Below are 27,143 nucleotides of genomic sequence, written 5' to 3'. Positions count from 1 at the left end.
TATATAAGGACGGGATGCGATGACGGTATATAAGGACGGGATGCGATGACGGTATATAAGGATGGGATGTGATGACGGTATATAAGGACGGGAGGTGATGAGGGTATATAAGGACGGGATGCGATGATGGTATATAAGGATGGATGTGATGACGGTATATAAGGACGGGATGTGATGACGGTATATAAGGACAGGATGTGATGACGGTATATAAGGATGGATGTGATGACGGTATATAAGGATGGGATGCGATGACGGTATATAAGGATGGGATGCAATGACGGTATATAAGGATGGGATGCGATGACGGTATATAAGGACGGGATGCGATGACGGTATATAAGGACGGGAGGCGATGACGGTATATAAGGATGGGATGCGATGACGGTATATAAGGACGGGATGTGATGACGGTATATAAGGAGGGGATGTGATGATGGTATATAAGGACGGGATGCAATGACGGTATATAAGGACGGGAGGCGATGACGGTATATAAGGACGGGATGCGATGACTGTATATAAGGACGGGATGTGATGACGGTATATAAGGACAGGATGTGATGACGGTATATAAGGATGAATGTGATGACGGTATATAAGGATGGATGTGATGACGGTATATAAGGATGGGATGCGATGACGGTATATAAGGAGGGGATGCGATGACGGTATATAAGGATGGGACGCGATGACTGTATATAAGGATGGGAGGCGATGACTGTATATAAGGATGGGACGCGATGACGGTATATAAGGATGGGATGTGATGACGGTATATAAGGATGGGATGTGATGACGGTATATAAGGACAGGATGTGATGACTGTATATAAGGATGGGACGCGATGACGGTATATAAGGACGGGATGTGATGACGGTATATAAGGACGGGATGTGAGGTCGGTATATAAGGACGGGATGTGATGACTGTATATAAGGACGGGATGTGAGGTCGGTATATAAGGACGGGATGTGCTGACTGTATATAAGGACGGGATGTGATGACGGTATATAAGGATGGGATGTGATGACGGTATATAAGGATGGGATGTGATGACGGTATATAAGGATGGGACGCGATGACTGTATATAAGGATGGGATGTGATGATGGTATATAAGGACAGGATGTGAGGTCGGTATATAAGGACAGGATGTGATGACGGTATATAAGGACGGGATGTGATGACGGTATATAAGGACGGGATGTGATGACTGTATATAAGGATGGGATGTGATGACGGTATATAAGGAGGGGATGTGATGACTGTATATAAGGACGGGATTTGATGATGGTATATAAGGACGGGAGGCGATGACTGTATATAAGGATGGGATGTGATGACGGTATATAAGGATGGGACGCGATGACTGTATATAAGGACGGGATGTGAGGTCGGTATATAAGGACGGGACGCGATGACTGTATATAAGGACGGGATGTGATGACGGTATATAAGGATGGGATGTGATGACGGTATATAAGGATGGGACGCGATGACTGTATATAAGGACGGGATGTGAGGTCGGTATATAAGGACGGGACGCGATGACTGTATATAAGGACGGGATGTGATGACGGTATATAGGGACGGGATGTGATGACTGTATATAAGGAGGGGATGTGAGGTCGGTATATAAGGACGGGATGTGAGGTCGGTATATAAGGATGGGACACGATGACTGTATATAAGGACGGGATGTGAGGTCGGTATATAAGGACGGGATATAGGGAAGGAATATGAGTTTATATGAGGACAGGTGGAGGAAAGGTTTGAGTAGGAAGAACAGGAGACGCCGTGTACTCAGTCAGTTCTGTAATAATAGTCTCTGCTGCACTATATAACCAAAAAATGTGTGAACTTTGACCTCTGCAGTGTGTGAGGGGCCTGGACTGTGCCCTGATATAGACACGGAATGTGCTGAGAGGGGACACCAGACCCCAGCAGGGAAGGGGTTACACAGGGGATGTGGTCACATGACAGCCAGCACATGACCTGAGGATTCTGGGAAGTACTTTCTGGTGCAGTGTACGCAGCTCCTGCTCCACACAATACAAGGCGACACCATCAGGGGAGTCATGGAGGACAGCAAGTAAGAGACTGAGCCCCCGCAGGACCTCAGGCCTCCGCTCTTAAAGGGGCAGTAACACCGCAGCACAGCCAGAATACAGACAAATCATCTGCCATGCACTGGTGTCCTGCTGAGCTTGTGTTTTTACACAGCGGCCATTGTAAATAGGCAAAGCTGCAGTGAAAAGCAACAGGTTTCGATGACGGCTGATGGTGTAGTTTGGGGTGTATCTTAGATAGACGGGGGGGGGGGGGACATTATATAACAGTGGTCTTCAACCTGCGGACCTCCAGATGTTGCAAAACTACAACTCCCAGCATGCCCGGACAGATGCTGAGAGTTGAAGTTTTGTAAACAGGAAGCCTTGCTTTACCTTTCATGATCAGTGTGGATCCTCTGGAAGAGGCAGACAAGTGTTTGGCTGTCCGGGCATGCTGGGAGTTGAAGTTTTGCAAAAGGGAAGCCTTGATTTACCTTTCATGATCAGTGTGGATCCTCTGGAAGAGGTAGACAAGTGTTTGGCTGTCCGGGCATGCTGGGAGTTGTAGTTTTGCAAAAGGGAAGCCTTGATTTACCTTTCATGATCAGTGTGGATCCTCTGGAAGAGGTAGACAACTGTTTGGCTGTCCGGGCATGCTGGGAGTTGTAGTTTTGCAAAAGGGAAGCCTTGATTTACCTTTCATGATCAGTGTGGATCCTCTGGAAGAGGCAGACAAGTGTTTGGCTGTCTGGGCATGCTGGGAGTTGTAGTTTTGCAACATCTGGAGGTCCGCAGGTTGGAGACCACTGTTATATAACATCTCTTTAATTTCCCTGTCTCAGGACGCCATCACGTGACCTCTACATGGCCGCCATGCTGCTGAGCGGTGCCGGAGATGCTCTGGGCTACAGGAACCAGCTTTGGGAATACTGTAAATCGGGGCCCCAGATTCACCGGGAGCTGCAGGAGCTGGGGGGGCTCCAGAACATCACGGCCTCTCTACCGGACTGGCCGGTCAGTGACGACACCGTGCTCCACCTGGCGACGGGCGAGAGTCTGGCAACCGGTGGGTCGTCTATACTGTGACTGATAGAGCCCAGGGCGACCAATCAGATCATTGCCTGAATGTCCTCATTCTGTGGGTGCAGGAAAGATGAGAGAAGAGCTGTACCAGGACCTGTCCGCTAGATACGTGACCGCCATGACCGACATGGAAGGAAGGAAGCCTGGACCCACCAGCATTCTGGGTAAGAGGACGGTTTATTCCTGTCACATCTAGAGCTGAACTCACAATTCTGCTCTCAGGCAGTGACCTCACCAGCAGAATAGTGAGTGCAGCTCTGGAGTATAATACAGGATATAACTCAGGATCAGTACAGGATAAGTAATGTAATGTATGTACACAGTGATCTCACCAGCAGAATAGTGAGTACAGCTCTGGGGTATAATACAGGATATAACTCAGGATCAGTACAGGATAAGTAATGTAATGTATGTACACAGTGACCTCACCAGCAGAATAGTGAGTGCAGCTCTGGAGTATAATACAGGATATAACTCAGGATCAGTACAGGATAAGTAATGTAATGTATGTACACAGTGATCCCACCAGCAGAATAGTGAGTACAGCTCTGGAGTATAATACAGGATATAACTCAGGATCAGTACAGGATAAGTAATGTAATGTATGTACACAGTGACCTCACCAGCAGAATAGTGAGTACAGCTCTGGAGTATAATACAGGATATAACTCAGGATCAGTACAGGATCAGTAATGTAATGTATGTACACAGTGACCTCACCAACAGAATAGTGAGTACAGCTCTGGAGTATAATACAGGATATAACTCAGGATCAGTACAGGATAAGTAATGTAATGTATGTACCCAGTGACCTCACCAGCAGAATAGTGAGTACAGCTCTGGAGTATAATACAGGATATAACTCAGGATCAGTACAGGATAAGTAATGTAATGTATGTACACAGTGACCTCACCAGCAGAATAGTGAGTACAGCTCTGGAATATAATACAGGATATAACTCAGGATCAGTACAGGATAAGTAATGTAATGTATTTACACAGTGACCTCACCAGCAGAATAGTGAGTACAGCTCTGGAGTATAACACAGGATATAACTCAGAATCAGTACAGGATAAGTAATGTAATGTATGTACACAGTGACCACACCAGCAGAATAGTGAGTACAGCTCTGGAATATAATACAGGATATAACTCAGGATCAGTACAGGATAAGTAATGTAATGTATGTACACAGTGACCTCACCAGCAGAATAGTGAGTGCAGCTCTGGGATATAATACAGGATATAACTCAGGATCAGTACAGGATAAGTAATGTAATGTATGTACACAGTGACCTCACCAGCAGAATAGTGAGTGCAGCTCTGGAGTATAATACAGGATATAACTCAGGATCAGTACAGGATAAGTAATGTAATGTATGTACACAGTGACCCCCACCAGCAGAATAGTGAGTACAGCTCTGGAGTATAATACAGTGTATAACTCAGGATCAGTACAGGATAAGTAATGTAATGTATGTACACAGTGATCTCACCAGCAGAATAGTGAGTACAGCTCTGGAGTATAATACAGGATATAACTCAGGATCAGTACAGGATCAGTAATGTAATGTATGTACACAGTGACCTCACCAGCAGAATAGTGAGTACAGCTCTGGAGTATAATACAGGATATAACTCAGGATCAGTACAGGATCAGTAATGTAATGTATGTACACAGTGACCTCACCAGCAGAATAGTGAGTACAGCTCTGGAGTGCTGACCAATTAGTTGCGGGTGTGGTCGTGCTTCAGCTGTGCTGTGTGTCTGCTGTGTCTCCTGAGCTCCAGGGATTACCATCTGTTCCACCTGGGGCCTGCTTCCTCCTCCCCAGGGAGGGTGTGGGTTTCCAGGCATGAGTGAGGGAGGCGAGGCCCAGGCTTCTGCTCCTCGGACTAGGCCGCAAGGGAGCAGTAGAAGCCAGCAAGCGGCCTGTACATCGGAGGATTTGGGGGTGAGGCGTTCTACTAGGAGTCGCAGCAATGCTGCTCCAACTCCCCCCACAGAGGTGAGAAGCTGCAAGGCTGGATCCTCCTCGGAAAAGCTGGGTGCAGCCAGCGGAAAGCTGGGTTTGTCTGGAAGAAGGCAGAGTGCTCACCGAGGTGAAGCCGACCTCAGTGAGGAAGGCTGGGGAGTGCTGAGGACCCGGGAGTCTATTTCCACCTATACCTCCCGGGTAAAAAGTCACCTCCGTGGGTATGAAGACGCCTGTAAGGCCATCAGGAGGCTCCGAGAGGAACTGCGCTGTGCCCGTGCCAAGGCCAAGATTACTCCAAAAAGGAAAAAGACAGAGATCCAGGGGCAGATAAAGACACTAATGTCTGAAATACAAGTTTTGGAGGAGAGGAGAGCTGAATTATTGGAGAAGAGTGGTCCATTTAAAGAGAAACTGGAAAATGAGGAGCGCTTCAGGGTGAAAGAAGAAAAAAATAAAAGGTTGATGGGGCTGCAACCTGAGAGCCAGGTGGATGATGCGGAGGAGATGGAGGAAGAACAACAGCCAGATCCACCTGGTGGCCTGCGGCAACAGCAGCAGGCCCCGAACAGTGGGCCCCCTGCACAGCAACCAGCAGTATCACCTGCCGACTCAGGAGAGGACAGTGACAGCAGCTACCAGGGAGGGGGACGCTAATGGCCCAGATACGTATGCTGGAATCCCCAGTGTGTCCTCAGAACCTGGTGTTTGGAGATGAGCTCCCAAATGAGGCACCTGGGGGTAAGAAGAAAAAGAAGACCAAGCCAAAGCAGCAAGAAGTGGTGAGTTACATCTACACCCCCCTCCCTGTAAATCCTGAGTCGGCCGCAGGGTCAGCTCATTGTGCAAGCCCCGTTACCCAACCCAGCCCGTGTTCTGTGGTGGACTCGGTGCAAAGGTGCGGGGAGAGTACAGATACTAAAAGGGCGCAGAGCTCCATGCCTGTTTGCAGTAGCAGGGATGGAGCAGAGAAGGCATCGGCCGAAAGGCCGTACAGTGAGGGCGGCCCAGCGGTGGGCAGAGAGGCAGACTCCGGTGCTGTAGTTCGCTCCCCTGTGGGAGAGGGGGGTGACTCAGTGCCGGAGGTAGTAAAGGGCATAACGGACACTCCCAAAAGTGAAGAAAAACGTTTGTTTTGTATTGGTGCCGCTGATCCCATTGATCAGCGGCGCCATGAAAAGACTGGAGATGATGCTGATGAGGCGGAGGGCACTAATAAGAACAGGGCTGGGGCCTCCTCTAGACCGGGCAAGCATGCTGCCCGGTCCCTTAAAGGGCCAGCGGAGGTTGTCCCAGCCCTAGTGCCCCGTGATGCTGAGGCAAAACGGGAAAAAATTTCATCATCGTTTGCCGGATTATCTGTTTCTGGTCCAGCCAGTGTGAATGAGAAGGTAAATGGGGGTACGGGGTGTATGACTGGGGAGCGGATGGAGGTTAATGTTATTGGAGAAGGTGATTTTGCTGTTGCTGAAATTAGGGGTGGTGATGGGACTACAAATGATGTTATTGGAAACAATGTTGTTGGGGGAAGTGCTAATGTTGTTATTGAGGGTGGTGGGGATGTTGTCATTAGAAGTGGTGTAGGTGTAGGGTCTGGTCCGCTTGCCCCCCCAGTGGTGACAGACCATAGGAGTTATGCCAATGTCACTGCTGGGGGAAGTAGAATACTTTCCTCGTCTCCTGACTCTAGAGACGGTTTATTGCAGCGACGTCTCCTGGAAGCTCTGAAAAAGGGGGAAAGGTCGATTAATGTAGAGGGTAGAGCAGTTGATCTGTCCTTCTGGATAGAGAGACACGGTCTCTCTGCCTTCCGAGAGGAAAGAGGGGGCGATACTGTGTGGTCCCTCCCAACAGCCGGGGCAGGTAGTAACCGTAGGAATGTGGTCCGTCTTCTGTGGCAGGGCGAAGATATGTGTCCTTCAAGGACCAAAGTGGTTGAGCTCTTGCTAAAGATGGGCTTCAAGGCAGTTGATATCTTTGCCTTGATACATCCTTACGGTACTCCTGAATTCGATATCAGTTTTGTTCGGCCAGAGGGGCTTGAGCTTTTCTGGTCGAATTATGAATTGGTAAAGAATGAGCCCGGCTGGCGAGACTTTGCCGTACAGGCATTGTCTCGTCAAAACGAAATCAAGAGAGTGACCGTTTTGACCCGTAACGAATCACTCTCTTGTGTTGACATCATCACCTGGTTAGGATGGTATGGCGAGGTAATGAGGGTCCCGCAGAAGAACAGGGACGAGTTTGGCATCTGGTCAGGAGCCTGGACGTTTTTGGTAAAACTTAAACGTTCAGGAAATACAGTTACCCATATTCCATCCTCTGCCTTTCTCGGCAGGGATCGTATCCAGATTTTCTACCGGGGTCAGCCGAAGCTCTGTCACAGATGTGGTGACCCCACACACTTCAGTGCAAACTGTACGGTGCAGAAATGTGCCTTGTGTGGGGGTGTAGGCCATCTTGCCGCATCTTGTGCAGAGATTAGGTGTCACCTGTGTGGTGACTTAGGTCACCCATTCAGTCGTTGCCCTCGTTCTTTCGCTAATGCAGTCTTGTCCCCAGCGGGTGAAGATCACGAGACGGAATCTGCTGGGGAGGGGACTAGCAGGGGTGGAGGAACTGAGGGGTCAGTGAGGAACAGCAAGAGAAAGACACCAGCCCAACTAAGACGTCTTGATAAACGCCAAAGGGATAGGGTGATGGGGAAAGCCCGGGTTACTGGGACGACCTCTTATTCTGTCCCAGAGGCCAACCTTGCTGCTGAGACCCTGAGGGATGGCGAGCTGAATGAGGAGGTCAGGAGGATCCAGAATGAGGAAGGTGCCATCTCCTCAGATAGCGTGGAGGAGGATGATGTGGGATGGCAGAAGGAGACACGAAAGCGGGGTACAAGTAAAAAAAAAAAGGGAGATTTGAGATCTTCTCCCACCCTGGTCCAGGTGCCAAAGGAAGGCAAAACTGACTCCCCTCTGGTTGGCCTTTCCAATCGATTCCGACCCCTCAGGGACATCTCCTCCTCTTCTTCGGAAGGGGAGGATGAGGGGGAGGTGGCAGAGGGGCTTCCAGGGGGCGCCGAGTCCTCTTCCCCTGGGGAGGTTATGTCCTCGGGGGAAGGGACTGGCCTAGAATCCGGAGACGAGGAAAGTAAAACGACATCTGGTGAGATGGACACTTCCATTTCTCTAAAGAGGGTGAAGAGTTCTTCTGATGTGGAGGGTGAGAAGGGGAGTGGGAAAAAGAAAGCTGTCTAACTCAATCACCCTTGATGGCGGCACCCTCTCCGTTGACTCTGGCATCCATTAATGTTGCCAGCATTAAGTCAGATACAGCTCGATTTGCGGCCTATGATTTTTTTGCCCATATTAATGCTGATATTTTATTTTTGCAGGAGACCAGGCTAACAGATATGTTATCTATCTACAAGGCTAAAAGAGAGTGGAGGAATGGGCCCTCCTACTGGTCTCTTGGGGCCGAGCCGTATAGCGGAGTGGCGGTCCTTTTTACTGCAGCAGTAGAATGCCGACGGGTTATCGAGTTAGAAATGGGGAGGTGCCTGATCTTAGATGTCCTCATGAAGGGACAAGAACTTCGCCTTATTAACATCTACGGCCCACAGTCTAAGTGGGACCGGAAGTGCCTCTTTATGAGGATCAAGCCCTATCTTTTTACAAGTCGGCAGGTGGTCTTTGGAGGGGACTTTAATGCTGTCACGAGGCCCCAAGACAGGGGAGGTGCCAGAGACAAGCTGACTTATGATAGCGTCGCCCTTAATAGCATAGCGAGTGAGGCTCGCCTGGTGGATGTCCACATCCGGCACACCCCAGGCCACGCGGGATTCACCTATCATAGGGGTAGTTGTAGGTCTAGGATAGACAGGTTTTATTTAAAGGAGGAAGCCGTCTCTTCAGCAGTGTCTGTTGTTCAGGTGGAGTTCTCCGATCACTGTTTAATTTTGTTTTCTCTGAATGTCACAGAGACCCCCCGGATGGGCAGAGGCTATTGGAAGCTGAATTCGTCTCTCTTGGAAGAAGCGGAGATAAGACAGTCCTTTGAGGATTTTCTTCAGAGCCAGGTACCATTGCTGGGCCTTTGTAACAGTAAGTCAGAGTGGTGGGAGATCTTCAAGGAAAGGGTTGCGAGATTCTTCCGCCAGCTCTCGGGCCTCAGAAGCCTAAATAGGTACCGCTTGTACCAGGGCCTGAGGAAGAAACTTGAGCACCTTGTCTCGACTGGAGGTAGTCGTGACGATATCTCCAGAGTGAAGTCCTTGTTGATGAAGTGCCAGTATGACAGACACGCATCTTTGGTTTTTGAGAGGGATTACGGGAAGTACCGCTCGCCCGACCCTTACAGAAACTGCAAGATGTCAGTGAATAGTAAAATAGTCTCAGGACTGATTGATAGTACGGGATCCTTGAAAAGGTCCAGATCAGGGATCCTGGAGGTCGTCAGATCCTTCTACTCGCACCTCTTGGGAAGGAAGGATCTAGATCGAGATAAGGTATCCGCTTTCTTGGCTGAAACCGTCCCTGAACCAGGAGTAGACTCCTCTCTTGACGTTTTGACAGAGATGATCCGGGAAGAGGAAGTCAGGATGGCTATTGATGGGCTTGCCCTCAAGAAGTCACCCGGTCCGGATGGCTTAACATCTGAGTTCTATAAGACCTTTAAGGACACTTTGGTTCCCCTCTTGGCTGCGGTTTTTAATGAGTGTCTATCCTCGGGCACTCTGCCAAAGTCAATGAGGAGGTCAGCGCTGATCATCCTGTCAAAGGGTAAAGACCCGTCCCACATTGAGAATTGGCGTCCCATAGCACTTCTCAATGCGGACAGAAAGATTCTGGCAAAAGTGCTGTTTAAATGGCTGGTGGAGTTTGCACCCCGGCTCCTTTCGGGGGCTCAGCATTGCTCTGTTCCGGGCCGCAGTACATTCAGTGCTGTGCTCAGTGTCCGAGAGGCTGTGGAGCAGGGTAGGGCTGGCCACTGGAAGGGGTAATTGCTGTCCTTGGATCAGGCAAAAGCGTTTGATCGGGTTAACCATGAGTACCTCTGGTCTGTCCTTCTGAGATATGGCCTGCCAGGGGGTTTTGTTGATTGGCTTAAGACCTTGTATGTAGGGGCAGAGAGTTTCCCGCTTGTGAATGGTTGGATTGGTCGCTCTTTTGAGGTTGGGTCTGGTGTCCGTCAGGGTTGTCCTTTGAGCCCTTTGCTGTACGTGTTTGCAATCGATCCTTTCCTTAGAAGGATTGGTTGTGGACCGTTGGCGGGGGTGAGAATGGACCTGGCGGTGCCGGATTCGGCTCTGAGGGTGGTAGCGTACGCTGATGATATCACCGTGTTTGTCTCCTCACAAGAGGAGGGCAGATGGGTGGTGTCAGAGGTGGACCGCTACTCGGAGGTATCCGGGTCCAAGATCAATCAGGATAAGTGTGAGAGTCTCTGGCTGGGAGGGGGAGATCCTGATTTTAATCTCCCGGACGCCCTTCCAGAGCCCCAGGAATCCGCAAAAGTCCTCGGCATCGAATTTGGTCAAGGGGATTACCCCAAACAAAACTGGGACAGCAGGCTTAAGATCGCCGCTCAGAAGGTGGATCAGTGGAAGGGTTGGTCTTTGACCCTCCGGGAAAGAGTTAACCTGATGAAAACTTTCCTGCTCCCTTTGCTGATATATCTGGGCAGTGTATGCATGTTGCCAGAACCTCTTTGGACCCGGGTCTACAGTGTGTTCTTCCAAATGTTATGGGGGAATAGACTGAACCTAGTGAAGAGGGAGGTTACTTACCGTACGAGGAGACTAGGGGGGTTGTGTATGGTCAACCCCGTGGTATTCCTAGTGAATACCTTTCTTAAGACCAATATAGCAAACCTCTGGTCAGAGAGGGCTCCTCCGTGGGTATCCTCCTGTAGGGGATGGTTTTGGCCTTTCTTCCAGGAATGGGAGACAGGAGGGCAAGTGAAGGATCTTCGCACACCACACGGGCATGTCCCGGCTTACGCTACCCCGATTCTGAAGGTTATTCGTCGGTGGGGTCTGGGGATGGGGGAGATCAGGACTCTGTCGAGGAAATTCCTTGACAAGATGGTTCTGTCTTCTCATTTCCAGAGGCCATTGGCGCTCAAGGACTGCCCAAGTCGGGATCTGGAGGTGGGTTTAGAGCTTTTGAATTCTATCAGGATCCCCTTGAAGTTTTGGGACTTGACTTGGCGCTGCTTCCATGGGAAACTGTGTGTGAGAGACAATCTGAAGTGCAGGAGCTCTGATGACCGGGGATGTCCCCGCGAAGAGTGTGGAGGCATGCTGGAAAGCATGGAGCATTTTCTGCTTCATTGTCCCTTTAACACAGAGGTTTACATCAGGGTGGGCGCTTCCATTGGTTGGCCTTGGCTGGCCAGTCTCTCCTATGCGGAATGGGCCTATGGGGCATTCAGAAACCTTGGAGGCTGGGACCGGTGCACTTTATTCCTAGTCAGCTCAGTGGTCAGGTATTACACGTGGAACGCACGGTGTTTAGTGTCGACGCAGCGTAAAATCCTCCCTGTGGGTGAGGTGGTTAGGAACATTCTTGGTGACCTGGTGAAGGTGCGTTCTCTGGAGTACGAGAGGCTGGGTGCTGGCAGGGCCTCTCGTCTGTGGAGGGGCTCTGCCTTTAAAGTGCCTTAGCCTGTTGTCTCCCCCTGGTGGTGGGCTGATGCTGGCACATTAGTCTTTTTGTTTTGTGCTGTAGATATATGGTGATATAGGGCTTGCAGGCACTGAACTTGAGCTTTAGGGGTTTGTGTGATTGAAAAGCCTTATTGTTGTTTGGTTTGTATAGTTTGTATTATTTTGTATATATTTGTTTTGTTTGTACATTTATGTATATGTATATATATTGGTTTTTTTTTTGTAGGGGTTGTGTTGTGTTGGGGTTTAGTGTTAGGTTGGGTGGTGGGTAGATGGGGGAGGGGGGTTTCTGTGTGGGACCTTTTATAAAAAAAAAAAAAAAAAAAAAATCCTGGACTGGTTCATGGACGTCTGTTATCATGTACTGGGGGCATGGGATGCGGGACCAGCTCAGGGCCAAAAAAAAATAAAAAATAATAAATAAATAAATAAAAAAAAAATAAATAAATAAAAAATTTAGTATATTCTGTTTTTCTGTTTGCGGTGTTTGTTGGTGGTTTGGCACATATTTATTATTTTGGGTGGTGAAATGCAACCGGACCAGTTTTTAGTTATTATTGTTGTTATTATTATTACTGTAAGTATTATTATTGTTGTAGAGTGTTTAGTAGTTGTTGTTATTATAGCGGTGTGTTTGGTGAGAATGAGGCTGGACCAGAAGATACTTGGTTGGACATTTTTGGACTAATATGGACTCATTTTTGTATATATTATACAGGTGTATGTTGTTTGTATTATTGTTATGGTGATGTTCGTTCTTTTTGTAATGTTTTATATTTTTTAATAAAAGATCTACAGGATATAACTCAGGATCAGTACAGGATAAGTAATGTAATGTATGTACACAGTGACCTCACCAGCAGAATAGTGAGTACAGCTCTGGAGTATAATACAGGATATAACTCAGGATCCGTACAGGATAAGTAATGTAATGTATTTACACAGTGACCTCACCAGCAGAATAGTGAGTACAGCTCTGGAGTATAATACAAGATATAACTCAGGATCCGTACAGGATAAGTAATGTAATGTAAGTACACAGTGACCTCACCAGCAGAATAGTGAGTGCAGCTCTGGGATATAATACAGGATATAACTCAGGATCAGTACAGGATAAGTAATGTAATGTATGTACACAGTGACCTCACCAGCAGAATAGTGAGTGCAGCTCTGGAGTAGAATACAGGATATAACTCAGGATCAGTACAGGATAAGTAATGTAATGTATGTACACAGTGACCTCACCAGCAGAATAGTGAGTGCAGCTCTGGGATATAATACAGGATATAACTCTGGATCAGTACAGGATAAGTAATGTAATGTATGTACACAGTGACCTCACCAGCAGAATAGTGAGTACAGTTCTGGAGTATAATACAGGATAATACTCAGGATCAGTACAGGATAAGTAATGTAATGTAAGTACACAGTGACCTCACCAGCAGAATAGTGAGTACAGCTCTGGGGTATAATACAGGATATAACTCAGGATCAGTACAGGATAAGTAATGTAATGTATGTACACAGTGACCTCACCAGCAGAATAGTGAGTACAGCTCTGGAGTATAATACAGGATATAACTCTGGATCAGTAGGTTACTGGACAGATCCATATATTCCACCGCCCATTTTTTCTCTCTATAGGAACCTCCCAGCTGCGCCCTGGGGAACCTGGCGGCTATAGAATCCCCTTTAACCCTTCAGCGACTGGATGCGGAGCAGCGATGAGATCCATGTGTATAGGACTGAGGTGGGGCACTCTGTGGCCCCCAGTTCTTCCCATTGATATATAAAGGTCTCTCTCTTTGAATTCCCCTTATATTTCCATTTTCTGTAGGTTTCCCCGTCCGTCTGAGCTGTCTCTTCTGGTCGCTGTCAGTGTGGAGAGCGGGAAGATGACGCATAACCATCCCACAGGTCAGAGATTCCATTTTATGTCATTGGGGGAGGGGGATTAAAGAGGTACTCCACTGCCCCAGCGTTCAGAACATTTGGTTCCTAACTCTGGATTCAGGCTTCGGGGTGGCCACGCCCCCTCGTGAAATCACACCACTCCCCTTGTGATGTAATGCCACGCCCCCTCAATGGTCACCCCGAAGCCTGAATCCAGAGTTAGGAACCAAATGTTCTGAACGCTGGGGCAGTGGAGTACCTCTTTAAACTAAAATGTCACTCACCCAGCTTTCCCGGACTCCTGAATGGTAAACAACGGGCTTCAGGGGTCGCCACGCCCCCTTGTGATGTCATACCACGCCCCCTCGTGATGTCACAGCACGCACACTCAATGCAAGTCTATGGGAGGAAGCATACGCCCCCTCCTATAGACTTGGATTGAGGGGGCGTGGCATTACATCACAAGGGGCGTGATGTGACGTCACAAGGGGGCGTGGCAACCCCTGAAGCCCGCACCCAGAGTTAGGAACCAAATGTTCCAAACGCTGGGGCAGTGGAGTACCTCTTTAAACTTAAATGTCACTCACCCAGCTTTCCCAGGACTCCTGAATTGCAAACAACGGGCTTCAGGAGACATCATGCCCCCTTGTGACGTAACACCACGCCCCCTGAATGCAAGTCTATGGGAGGGGGCATACGCCCCCTCCCATAGACTTGCATTGAGGGGGCGTGGTACTACATCACAAGGGGCGTGGTGTGACATCACGAGGGGGCGTGGTGACCCCCGAAGCCTGCACCCAGCGTTAGGAACCAAATGTTCCGAACGCTGGGGCAGTGGAGTACCTCTTTAAACTAAAATGTTACTCACCAAGCTTTCCCTGACTCCTGAAGGGCAAACATACCCCCTTACACAATATACACTCCTGTATTGAGGTTCTGCCATTACAGTGCATTCTGCGGCCATTGTGTTGGCGGCCATATTGGTAAGAATTTTTTTCAGCCCCATAAATGACACTTCCTCTTGTCCCGTCTGTAGGGTATCTGGGGTCTCTGGCCTCGGCTCTCTTCACATCCCTATCAGTGCGGAGGGTCCCCCTAGAACAGTGGGGCCTCCTCCTGCTGGAGACCCTCCCTCTGGCCCTGGAATATGTGCGTTCTACAGACACGGAGGTGGAGCGGCACGTGGAGGCGTGGGATTATTTCCGTCAGTCCTGGGAGAGGTGAGAGGGGGTGATTCCTGAGAAGGGTCCCCTCAGTATAAAAAGGGGGCTCTAAACCCTAATAGAAGTCGCTCAGTCACTACATAACAAGTCACTAATATGAATCTTACTTCTATTTGGTTCTGTGCTCCAGATGCAGCCTGTAGTGTAAAGAACGGAGGTTTTCATGCATTCTATTGAATGGGTGGGAGGTGAAGTGAAAACCTCTATTCTTTACCCTACAGGCTGCATCACACAAACCAAAGGGACTCGCTCTCGTTTTATGACCGTACAGCATTATAGATATAGTATTAAGGGGTTATTTTTTTTTTTAAATATATATATCAACTGGCTCCAGAAAGTTAAACAGATTTGTAAATCACTTCTATTAAAAAAAAAAAAATCTTAATCCTTCCAATAATTATCAGCTGCTGAAGTTGAGTTGTTCTTTTCTGTCTGAGCTCTCTGCTGACATCTCTGCTTGTCTCGGGATCTGCACAGAGTAGAAGAGGTTTGCTATGGGGGATTTGCTTCTACTCTGGACAGTTCCCGAGACACGTGTCATCAGAGAGCACTTAGACAGAAAAGAACAACTCCACTTCAGCAGCTCATAAGTACTGAAAGGATTAACATTTTTTTTAATAGATGTAATATACAAAATCTGTTTAACTTTCAAAAAATGTTAATCCTTTCAGTATTTATGAGCTGCTGAAGTTGAGTTGTTCTTTTCTGTCTAAGTGCTCTCTGATGACATGTGTCTCGGGAACTGTCCAGAGTAGAAGCAAATCCCCATAGCAAACCTCTTCTACTCTGTGCAGTTCCCGAGACAGACAGAGGTGTCAGCAGAGAGCGCTGTTGTCAGACAGAAAAGAACAACTCAACCTCAGCAGCTGATAATTATTGGAAGGAATAAGATTTTTTTAATAGTAGTAGTTTAACTTTCTGGAGTCAGTTGATATAAAAAAAAAAGTTTTTTCCTGGATAACCCCTCTTAAAGGGGTACTCCACTGCTCAGTGTTTGGAACAAACCGTTCCGAACGCTGGAGCCGGCGCGGTGAGCTTGTGTCGTCATAGCCTCGCCCCATCATGAAGTGACGCCCCGCCGCCTCAATGCAAGTCTATGGGAGGGGGCGTGACAGCCGTCACGCCCCCTCCCAATAAACTTGCATTGAGGAGGCGGGGAGTGACATTATGGGGGCGGGGCTATGATGTCACGAGGCGCTGGCTTGTTTGGAACAGTTTGTTCCAAACACTGAGCAGTGGAGTACCCCTTTAAGCCCCCTATAGACGTGAGGGTCTTTTTCTCATCAGATACCTGTCGGAGAGGGGTCTTCTGCAGGGGGTTGGGCCAGCGGTGTTCCCGTCCCCTTATGGCGCTGCGGAGAGGGATGTGGAGTATACGCAGTGGAGTCTGGATGGCTGGCCTGGGAGAAGCGGTCATGACGCACCAATGATCGCCTACGACGCTCTTCTGGGGGCCCAGGGCTCCTGGGAGGAGCTGTGCAGCAGGTCCATGTTTCATGGAGGTGAGGTGCAGTGATAGGACATTGGCTCTTGTTGTGTATACGCTTGTGGCTTTGCTTAGTGTTTGTCTTCCCCACAGGTGACAGCGATTCCACTGGGGTCATTGCAGCCAGCTGCTGGGGGGCACGGTACGGACTAGAAGGGGTCCCGAAAGGAAACTACAGTCACCTGGAGTACAGGGAGCGGATGGAGGCGGTGGCGCACTCCCTGCACAAGCTGGCCTGGGAAGAACACTGACAGCCGTACATCTAAAGGACATTTACTCTGAGAGGTCTATGTGGTCCTGCTTATAGTCCAATGACTTCACCATACTGTGCCTTCTTAGGATAGAAAAAGAAAGATTTCATCCAAAAATAGCAATTTATACAATTTAATAAATAAAATCATACAAGGTGAACTCTTTTATGGGGTGATATCACAAAATTATCAATTATATATTTCTGCTACTGAGGAAAGGGGTTAAGGAACCGCCGAAACTCATCTAGCATAGTCCGGTTTGTTTCACCAAAACACTATATATAATATACCACACTGTCCTCTAGTTGATACAGCCGTACAAGGTCATCTCTTATAGGGTGATATCGCAAAATGATGTATTAATATATTTCGGCTACTGAAGAAAAGGTTTATGGAACCCCCGAAATGCGTCTAGCATAGCCAGGTTTATTTCACCAAAAGTGTGTGTGTATGTATGTATGTATGTATGTATGTATGTATATATAGATATGTTCTCCAGTGGATATAATGGTACAAGGTCATCTCTTTTTTAATAATATTGCATAATTATCAATTATATACTTCTGCTGCTGAAGAAAGAGGTTAAGGAACTCTCAAAACACCTCTAGCAAACTAGGGGTTGTTTCTCCAAAACAGTATACCACACTGTTCTTCAGTTGATATAGTCATACAAGGTCATCTCTACTGGGGTGATATTGCAAAATTATCTCTTATATATTTCTGCTACTGAAGAAGGGGGTAAAGGAACCCTGGAAATGTGTCTAGCATAGCCAGGTTTGTTTCACCAAAACAGTATATAGAATATACCACACTGAACATAGAATATACCACCAGTTTATATAATGGTACAAGGTCATCTCTTATGGAGCAATATTGCACAATTATCAATTAATATATTGCTCCTGCTGAAGAAAGGGGTTAAGGAACCCCCAAAACACGTCTAGCATAGTCAGGTTTGTTTCACTAAAACAGTATATATACTTGTCCACTTGCATCTATTGCAGTGTTTTTTAAACAGTGTGTCTTCAGGTGTTGCAAAACTACAACTTCCAGCATGCCCGGACAGCCAAGGGCTGTCCGGGAATGCTGGGAGTTGTAGTTTTGCAACAGCTGGAAAAACATTGTTTAACCAAACACTGACATAATGTATATTGCTATGTGTTAAATCATTTTAATTACTGTTTTTAGACAGAATCTTACTATTTACAATGACTATTGTCTTAACACTCTTTGAAGCTCGTTTCCTTTTTCTTCAGGGGATACTTGAGGACTGATCTATTGTACCTTAGGGTATTAGTACAATTTCCCAGTTGACCTTAGCAATCCTAGACTTGAGTGGTGAGCCGCACCCCCCCCCCCTTTCTCTCACATTCTTTTCGTCTTAGGATATAATATAATAAAAATATGTCATAGATTCTGTAAGGAACGTTCCTCATAAAACAAGATGGCGCCTCCTATGTAAGTAAATACTCTCTGCAGAAATCTGAAGAAAGACAATCTTTATTACAAAGCATCATGGATGTGATTCAGCGTAACACTGACCCCTGACCTCTTGTGCGATATTGTTGCCAATGTTCTGGGTCGCTAATACTGAGCTGTGATTGGTCAGTTATGGGTTGGAGGGGCATCAATGTGGCGCATACCTCTTGGCAGATGGAGATGTGTCTGGTGACTGGTATAAATTATTGTCTGGGATAGTGTTTCGTAACCTGGGGGCCTCCAGCTGTTGCTAAACTACAACTCCCAGCCTGCCCTGAGTTGTAGTTTTGCAACAGCTGTAGGCAAACTGACATAACTATGAGATCAGAGCACACAGGGTTATTTGTAATCATAACCATGATGTCACAAACACTATATGGACTGAAGTATGGGACACCACACGCTCCCCCTCCGGGAGGTTAAGCCCTTTGCCTATATTTATACAGTGTTTTCCAAACAATGTGCTTCCAGCTGATGCAAAACTAAAACTCCCAGCATGCCTGGACAGCAAACGGCCATCTGGACATGCTGGGAGTTGTAGTTTTGCAACAGCTGTAGGCACCCTGGTTGGGAAACACTGGTCTGGGATAACACAATGGGAGATGCAGGTAGTGACTGTCTCCGTACAGGGGAGTGTTAGGAGAAGGCGCTGCCTGTAGGACGCAGGAGGAAGACACTGTGACTAGACGTGACGGCGAGAAGAGGGGCGACCGACGGGCCGGAGGGCGATACGTCCAGACTGTAGACTCCACCGGGCAGATCGACCAGGCTCCCCCGAGTCTGGGGAGAGAGCGCTGAGAGTGACTGACAGGACTATAGTGACAGTGCGAGTGTGTGACATGGTTATAGTATTCACTCACCAGCAGGGAATGGCGGTCGATAATTCTGCAAAGGTTGATGTCACTTCCTGCTGCCACCATGTGACCCGCGCCCAGCCAGCGACAGCTATAGACCTGAGTGGCAGAGTAGATCTTTATAGTAGCGACACGGAACAGTATAGTTCATAATGCAAATAAATTCAGCTATGTCACATTAAAGGAGTACTGTGGTGCCGTACAACTTACCCCCTATCCAACCACTGGGACCCCCCCCGCGATCTCCTGCCTGGCACTCCGGCTCTCCCTGGGAGCCGAGCATGTAGACTGCCACGCAAAACGGCGGCCGACTTGTCCACTTCATGCCTCTCTATGGGAGAGCCGGTGATGCAGCATTCGTGTATGCATAGAGGGGGCTTGTCGAGCGCCGTTTCGTGCGGGGGTTGACGCGCTCCTCTCCTGGGGAGAATCGGGGTGCAGTCCAGGAGACCGCAGGGGTGGGGTGGTGGGGGAGGTGTCCCAGCATTCAGACCCCCCTGCGCTCAGACACTTAAGCCCTATCCTTTGGATAAAGCATGATGGGACGTCAGCCGGTAGCGTATAAAAGGTAGTGAGCAGAACTATGAGTGCAGCTCTGGATGTGACCGGAGTATAGGGGGCCCTATTACACGGTGCGAATATTGACTGAATGTGCGGCTGTGTTAACAGGGTTGACAAACTCTCGTTCGTCGGCAGATTGGGTCATTTTGACCTGCGAGTAAAATCTTTGCTTGTCGGCCGCACATCACGACGATTGCAGCAAGGGGTTGCACAAACCACCTGCCAGTTACAAGTAGCATGTAAACGAAGGCAGATCTAAGAGAATGGCGCTCGTTTACAACAGAAATGTCGTTATGTTTAAAGCATGCTCTTTATAGAGAAGTGTTTCGCAACCAGGGTGCCTCCAGCTGCTGCAAAACTACAAGTCCCAGCATGCCAAAGGCTGTCCGGGCATGCTAGGAGTTGTAGTTGTGCAACGGCTGTAGGCAAACTGACATAACTAGGATACCAGAGCACACAGGGTTTGTTTGTAATCCTAACCATGGAGTCACATACACCATTTGGAATGAAGAATGGGACACTACACGCTCCCCCTCCGGGAGGTCAAGCCCAATGTCTATAAATAGGACAGTGTTTTCCAAACAGTGTGCTTCCAGCTGATACAAAACTACAACTCCCAGCATGCCCAGACAGCCAACGGCTGTCTGGGCATGCTGGGAGTTGTAGTTTTGCAACAGATGGAAGCACACTGTTTGGAAAACACTGGTATAAAGTAGTTGTATCAAAACTTGTTTCCATATCCCCATTAACATTGCATGTGCAGCCACCTTTCTTAAAATTGGTAGGGGCCCAAACAGTCGGACCCCCACCTATCCCCCTGATGTATTGTCCATGTAGTTGCTGATTCATACTAACCCTTGAGGGTCCACGGTAGTCATCGGGCACAGTCTTTATCTTCTGCCCAGTTTGAGCATCCCAGACCTGGAAACAACAAAAAAAAGACTATGACACAGTAATACCACAGAAGACCATGGTGAGCCAAGCAATATGGCCGCCATTCCCGCTCTCACAGGAAAAAAGGTCGGGACCTGGTTTTCCCACAATCATTGGGCGTCTGCCCAATGATCGCCTCACCTGCAGGTTCTCTTCCTTCCTCCACGAGCCGATGAGGATTTCCTGAGTGTCGGGGTCAATGTCTAGGGCATCTCCACACACGTGGGGTCCGGAGATCCTCCTGGGAGGGGAGATTGAGGATTTTATCATGTTTATTCAATAACGGCTCAGCACCACACCGCCGGCACAATGTCGGCACTTCATCTATCGCAGTTACCTTAAGGAATGCTTCTGTCTGATGTCCCAGAACTGTGAAAGAAGAGATGGACAAAATAAGCGGAATCGCCATCCAATATTTACAGCCTAGGATTTAAAGGGGTACTCCGGCGAAAAACTTTTTTTTTTTTTTTTTTTTTAAATAAACTGGTGCCAGAAAGTTAAACAGATTTGTAAATTACTTCTATTAAAAAATCTTAATCCTTCCTGTACTTATTAGCTGCTGAATACCACAGTGGAAATTATTTTCCATTTGAAACACAGAGCTCTCTGCTGAATCATGAGCACAGTGCTCTCTGCTGACATCTCTGTCCATTTTAGGAACTGTCCAGAGTAAAAGGAAATCCCCATAGCAAACATATGCTGATCTGGACAGTTCCAAAAATGGAAAGAGATGTCAGCAGAGAGCACTGTGCTCCTGATGTCAGCAGAGAGCACTGTGTTCCAAAAAGAAAAGAATTTCCTTTGTAGTATTCAGCAGCTAATAAGTACAGGAAGGATTAAGATTTTTTAATAGAAGTCATTTACAAATCTGTTTAACTTTCTGGCACCAGTTGATTAAAAAAATAAAAAAAAAATAAAAAGTTTTTCACCGGAGTACCCCTGGGAAAGTGTCGCCTTTATACTGATTTCTAAACTGATTAGAACCAGGTAATGAAACATCAAAAACAGTCCTTAAAGGGGTACTCCAGTGGATTTATTTTCTTAATCAAAGTTACAGATTTGTAAATTACTTCTATTAAAAAATCTTAATCCTTCCAGTACTTTTCAACTGCTGTATCCACCACAGGAAGTTGTGTAGTTCTTCTATGTCTGACCACAGTGCTCTCTACTGACATCTCTATCCATGTCAGGAACTGTCCAGAGCAGGAGAGGTTTTCTATGGGGATTTGCTCCTACTCTGAACAGTTCCTGACATGGACAGAGGTGTCAGCAGAGAGCACTGTGGTCAGACTGGAAAGAACTACACAACTTCCTGTGGAGCATACAGAAGCTTATCTGTAAATAGAATAGAAAAGATAAATGGGTACAATTATATGAATGTATTAATATTATTAAATCAATAAAATGAATATTTATTTAATTGAACCCATTTATCTGCTCTATTTTATTTGGAGATCATTTTTTAGCCTTCACAGACACAACAGGAAGTCTCAGCTTAGCGTTAGTGGTCACATTTTATAAAACAGATAGTAAAATAAAAATAAAAAAAATGGCAAAAAATCATTACCAAAAAATTCTAACAAAATATGTTCAATGGAATAGGTGATTTTCCGATGACACGTTCCCTTTCAGGGTTAAAGGGGTGGTCCGGTGAAAAGCAATTTATCCCTTATCCAAAGGATAAGTGTCTGTTTGCAGGGAGTCTGACCAATGGGACCCCCGGGATTTCCTGCCCTGCGCCCCGGCATTCTGAGAGGAGCGCTTGCTGGGGTCCATACATTTCTCTGGGAGGGCTGAAGATGCCTGAGTACAGCACTTTGGCGCTCCCATAGAGAATGGAGCACGTGTCGTCTGTAGCACACACTCCGCTTAGAGAGCCGGGACGCGTTGCAGGAGATCGCAGGGGTCCCAGCAATCGGAACCCCAGCGAACAGACATTTATATCTGTGAATAGGGGATAAGTTATTTTTCAACGGACCACCCCTTTAAAGGGGTACTCCGCTGCTCAGCGTTTGGAACAAACTGTTCCAAATGCTGGAGCCGGCGCCGGTAGCTTGTGACGTCTTATGCCACGCCCCCTCATGATGTCACGCCCAGCCCCTTCAATGCAAGTCTATGAGAGGGGGCGTGACGGCTGTCACACCCCCTCCCATAGACTTGCATTGAGGGGGCGGGGTGTGAAGTCACAAGCTCCCGGCTCCAGCGTTTGGAACAATCTGTTCCAAATGCTGAGCAGCGGAGTACCCCTTTAACTCTACCTGTACAGCCAGTCAGTGAACGGCAAAACAAAACCGCACCACTCTCAGAGGATAGGCTGTTAGACTCCTCGTCATGTGATTTCTCCTAGCCAATCAGCAGGGAGGGGCGCACTCTCCACACTGGAGCGTTATACATTATCTCTATACACGTATACAGATTCTCTCACCTGGACGGTGTCGTCCCACCCCCCGGATATAAAATCCTCCTCGCTCAAGGGGTGAAAGGTCAGACCGAAGATCCGGGAGCGGTGTCCGTCCATCACTGACAGGGAGGGGCTGTGAGGGAGAAGATGACATATAGAAACCTGTTATATAACAGTGGAAGGAATGTATTGAATCCTATATAAACTGTGGACCTCCCGCTGTTGCATGCTGGGAGTTGTAGTTTTGCAACAACTGTAGAAAAACTGACTTAGCTATGAGATCACAGCACAAAGGGTTTGTTTGTAGTCCTAACCATGGAGTCACATACACTATAAGGACCAAAGGATGGGACACTACACGCTCCCCCTCTGGGAGGTCAAGCCCAGTGCCTATATTCATACATAGGGCAGTGTTTTTTTAAACAGTGTGCTTCCAGCTGTTGCAAAGCTACAACACCAATGGCTGTCCGGGCATGCTTGGAGTTGTAGCTTTGCAACAGCTGGAAGCACAATGAACAGGCTGTCGAAACAGGACAAAGCCTCGAAATACAATGGCAAGATGCCAGTTGGGTGTCAGGAGGATGGTGGAAGTTGTAGTTGGGGGTCGCTGGCACACACCTGGCCTGGCAGACGTTCTCACACGTCATGGTTTCGGCGTCATATACGAAGATCTCATCACTGGACCCCGCTGTGAGGAAGTGACCGCCGCTGGGGCTGAAGGCGGCGGCAAGAGTTTGTCTGTCTTCTGTCAGAGTGCGGACGCAGCTCTGTGTGGACAGGTGCCAAAACTTCACCTGACCGCCAGCGTCTGAGGGGGCAACAGAGAGACGTGATAGGGTGGGATCTACATCTGTACCTACTACAGTGGTCTCCAAAATGTGGCCCTCCATCAGATCGGAGCACAAAGGGTTCGTTTTTAGTCCTAACCATGGAGTCACATACACTATATAGACCAAAGTATGGGACACCACACGCTCCCCCTCTGGAGGGAGTCAAGCCCAGTGCCTATATGTATACATAGGGCAGTGTTTTCCAAACAGGTTTCTTCCAGCTGTTGAAAATCTACAAATTCCAGCATGGCCGGACAGCCGTTGGTCACAGTTTGGAGACCACCTAGTATAAATAGCACTGTATCTCACATGTTGCCAGGAGCAGATCCCCCTTGGCGCAGGGTCTGGAGGGGTGAAACCTGAGCGCAGTCACCGGCAGACGTTGTCCTATAGACTGGTCATCCTTCAGGGTGTGCACCCACGTTCCGTCAGGCATGGAGTACACCTGCAGAGATACAGACCATTGCACCAATACAGCACATGACACTTATACTGGTATCTGCAGATTATCACCCCACTGTACTAGATACATTGTGTTACCTTTATGGTTCCGGTGATGAGGCCGACAGCAAGTAGGGATCCTGAAGGGTTAAATCTGCAGCTCATCACTTCCTCCCCGCAGTCACTGAAGAGATAGAGAGGACACAGGAAGAATGATAGTGAGTACAGCTCTGGAGTATTATACAGGATATAACTCAGGATCAGTACAGGATAAGTAATGTAATGTATGTACACAGTGACCTCACCAGCAGAATAGTGAGTGCAGCTCTGGAGTATAATACAGGATATAACTCAGGATCAGTACAGGATAAGTAATGTAATGTATGTACACAGTGACCCCACCAGCAGAATAGTGAGTACAGCTCAGGAGTATAATACAGGATATAACTCAGGATCAGTACAGGATAAGTAATGTAATGTATGTACACAGTGATCTCACCAGCAGAATAGTGAGTACAGCTCTGGAGTATAATACAGGATATAACTCAGGATCAGTACAGGATAAGTAATGTAATGTATGTACACAGTGACCCCACCAGCAGAATAGTGAGTACAGCTCTGGAGTATTATACAGGATATAACTCAGGATCAGTACAGGATAAGTAATGTAATGTATGTACACAGTGATCTCACCAGCAGAATAGTGAGTACAGCTCTGGAGTATTATACAGGATATAACTCAGGATCAGTACAGGATAAGTAATGTAATGTATGTACACAGTGACCTCACCAGCAGAATAGTGAGTACAGCTCTGGAGTATAATACAGGATATAACTCAGGATCAGTACAGGATAAGTAATGTAATGTATGTACACAGTGACCCCACCAGCAGAATAGTGAGTACAGCTCTGGAGTATAATACAGGATATAACTCAGGATCAGTACAGGATAAGTAATGTAATGTATGTACACAGTGACCTCACCAGCAGAATAGTGAGTACAGCTCTGGAGTATAATACAGGATATAACTCAGGATCAGTACAGGATAAGTAATGTAATGTATATACACAGTGACCTCACCGGCAGAATAGTGAGTACAGCTCTGGAGTATAATACAGGATATAACTCAGGATCAGTACAGGATAAGTAATGTAATGTATGTACACAGTGACCCCACCGGCAGAATAGTGAGTACAGCTCTGGAGTATAATACAGGATATAACTCAGGATCAGTACAGGATAAGTAATGTAATGTATGTACACAGTGACCTCACCAGCAGAATAGTGAGTGCAGCTCTGGAGTAGAATACAGGATTCTCTTACATCTCTCTCTCCAGGTGTATTTCCCCTTCTGTACTCGGTTCTGGGACAGCTTCCTGGCTGGTTTCAGTGATATAATCCGGGGTCACCAGTTGGGCGGAGGATCGGCTTGGAAGTGCGCGTGGTCTCGGGGTCACCAGCATTCCAGACATGGCTCTGTATTCTGTGTAATATAGGAAGGAACCAATTATGTATATGTGGATATATAAGACTTAGACACAAATATGTGCACTCTTTGTTCTGCTGTTTCTTTAATCTATTACCATCCCTTTAAATTTAAAGGGGATCTCTATATTTTGCCTATAGGGACAAATGTGGACTGCCTGCTCCTCTTGGTACACATATATATATATATATATATATATATATATATATATGAACAGGAAAGAGAGCAATGGAAAAGAATACACCAATGCTTCCCAACTGGTGCAAAACTACAACTCCCATCATGCCCGGACAGCCGAAGGCTGTCCGGGCATGATGGGAGTTGTAGTTTTGCACCAGCTCGATTACAGAAGTGTGTATATTATTAAGCTCATGTCCCGCCTGTAGGGAGGGAGATGTGCGGGTCACATATAGTCCATTATAAAGTGATTGTACGAGGTATCGATGCGATATGTACCGACTAGTGCACGGGCTGCCGTCTGTCTCTCTGCTCTTCAGCGTCCTCGCGTCTCCTAGCAACGTGACGGAAGTGACGTATGAGCGGAGGAAGGCGGGAAGGTGCTCTGCTTGTGGTCCTCGAGATGTCTCCTCAGAGGGGGACAGTTGGGGATCATACCATTACTGCGGTCGGAGGGGTGATCAAGTTATTACAGGTGGAGAGGCTATACTATTGGGTGTATATCAGGATTAAACCATTAATATAGGTGGAGAAGTGATACTATTGGTTGTATATGAGGATTCTACCATTATTACAGGTGGAGAGGTTATATTATGGGGTTTATATGAGGATTATACCATTATTACAGGTGGAGAGGTTATACTATGAGGTGTAAATGAGGATTATACCATTATTACAGGTGGAGAGGTTATACTATGGAGTGTATATGAGGATTATACCATTATTACAGGTGGAGAGGTTATACTATGGCGTGTATATGAGGATTATACCATTATTACAGGTGTAGGAGGTTATACTATAGGGGTATATATGAGGATTATACCAGTATTACAGGTGTAGGAGGTTATACTATGGGGGTGTATATGAGGATTATACCATTATTACAGGTGTAGGAGGTTATACAATGGAGTGTATATGAGGATTATACCATTATTACAGGTGTAGGAGGGTATATTATGAGGTGTAAATGAGGATTATACCATTATTACAGGTGGAGAGGTTATACTATGGAGTATATATGAGGATTATACCATTATTACAGGTGTAGGAGGTTATACTATGGAGTGTATATGAGGATTTTACCATTATTACAGGTGTAGGAGGTTATACTATAGGGGTGTATATGAGGATTATACCATTATTACAGGTGGAGAGGTTATACTATGGAGTGTATATGAGGATTATACCATTATTACAGGTGGGGAGGTTATACTATGGAGTGTATATGAGGATTATACCATTATTACAGGTGGAGAGGTTATATTATGGAGTGTATATGAGGATTATACCATTATTACAGGTGGAGAGGTTATACTATGGGGTGTATATGAGGATTCTACCATTATTACA

The 27,143-nt window shown here is 47.1% G+C and overlaps 3 protein-coding genes across 3 annotated transcripts in view; 2 read left to right on the top strand and 1 right to left on the bottom strand.

Annotated features, from left to right (window-relative positions):
• LOC130285154 (uncharacterized) overlaps positions 1-17,043 on the top strand; it is a 32,129-nt gene extending 15,086 nt beyond the window's left edge. The window contains exons 9-15 of the mRNA XM_056536422.1: positions 2,896-3,119; positions 3,202-3,300; positions 13,422-13,527; positions 13,615-13,694; positions 14,707-14,890; positions 16,181-16,395; positions 16,473-17,043. Of these exons, the coding sequence (XP_056392397.1) occupies positions 2,896-3,119; positions 3,202-3,300; positions 13,422-13,527; positions 13,615-13,694; positions 14,707-14,890; positions 16,181-16,395; positions 16,473-16,630 (1,066 nt within the window). The 3' untranslated portion in view covers positions 16,631-17,043. The remainder of the gene's footprint in view (positions 1-2,895; positions 3,120-3,201; positions 3,301-13,421; positions 13,528-13,614; positions 13,695-14,706; positions 14,891-16,180; positions 16,396-16,472) is intronic.
• Positions 17,044-18,106: 1,063 nt separating this feature from the next.
• Positions 18,107-26,225, bottom strand: LOC130285155 (U4/U6 small nuclear ribonucleoprotein Prp4-like). The gene is made up of 11 exons (XM_056536423.1): positions 26,077-26,225; positions 25,454-25,613; positions 24,229-24,313; positions 23,998-24,133; positions 23,477-23,666; positions 22,883-22,991; positions 20,795-20,826; positions 20,599-20,698; positions 20,380-20,445; positions 18,970-19,062; positions 18,107-18,889 (listed from the first exon to the last, which is right to left on the bottom strand). The coding sequence occupies exons 2-11, from the start codon at positions 25,600-25,602 to the stop codon at positions 18,746-18,748; spliced, it is 1,104 nt and encodes a 367-aa protein (XP_056392398.1). The 5' UTR covers positions 25,603-25,613; positions 26,077-26,225; the 3' UTR covers positions 18,107-18,745.
• The window catches only part of CABP5 (calcium binding protein 5), a 20,104-nt gene continuing 19,083 nt past the window's right edge, over positions 26,123-27,143 (top strand). Inside the window, exon 1 of the mRNA XM_056536425.1 lies at positions 26,123-26,268. Within this exon, the coding sequence (XP_056392400.1) occupies positions 26,152-26,268 (117 nt within the window). The 5' untranslated portion in view covers positions 26,123-26,151. The remainder of the gene's footprint in view (positions 26,269-27,143) is intronic.

This window comes from Hyla sarda, chromosome 8 (genome assembly GCF_029499605.1).
Source record: "Hyla sarda isolate aHylSar1 chromosome 8, aHylSar1.hap1, whole genome shotgun sequence".
Lineage (NCBI taxonomy): Eukaryota > Metazoa > Chordata > Amphibia > Anura > Hylidae > Hyla > Hyla sarda.
This window is presented reverse-complemented; position numbering and strand designations above follow the sequence as displayed.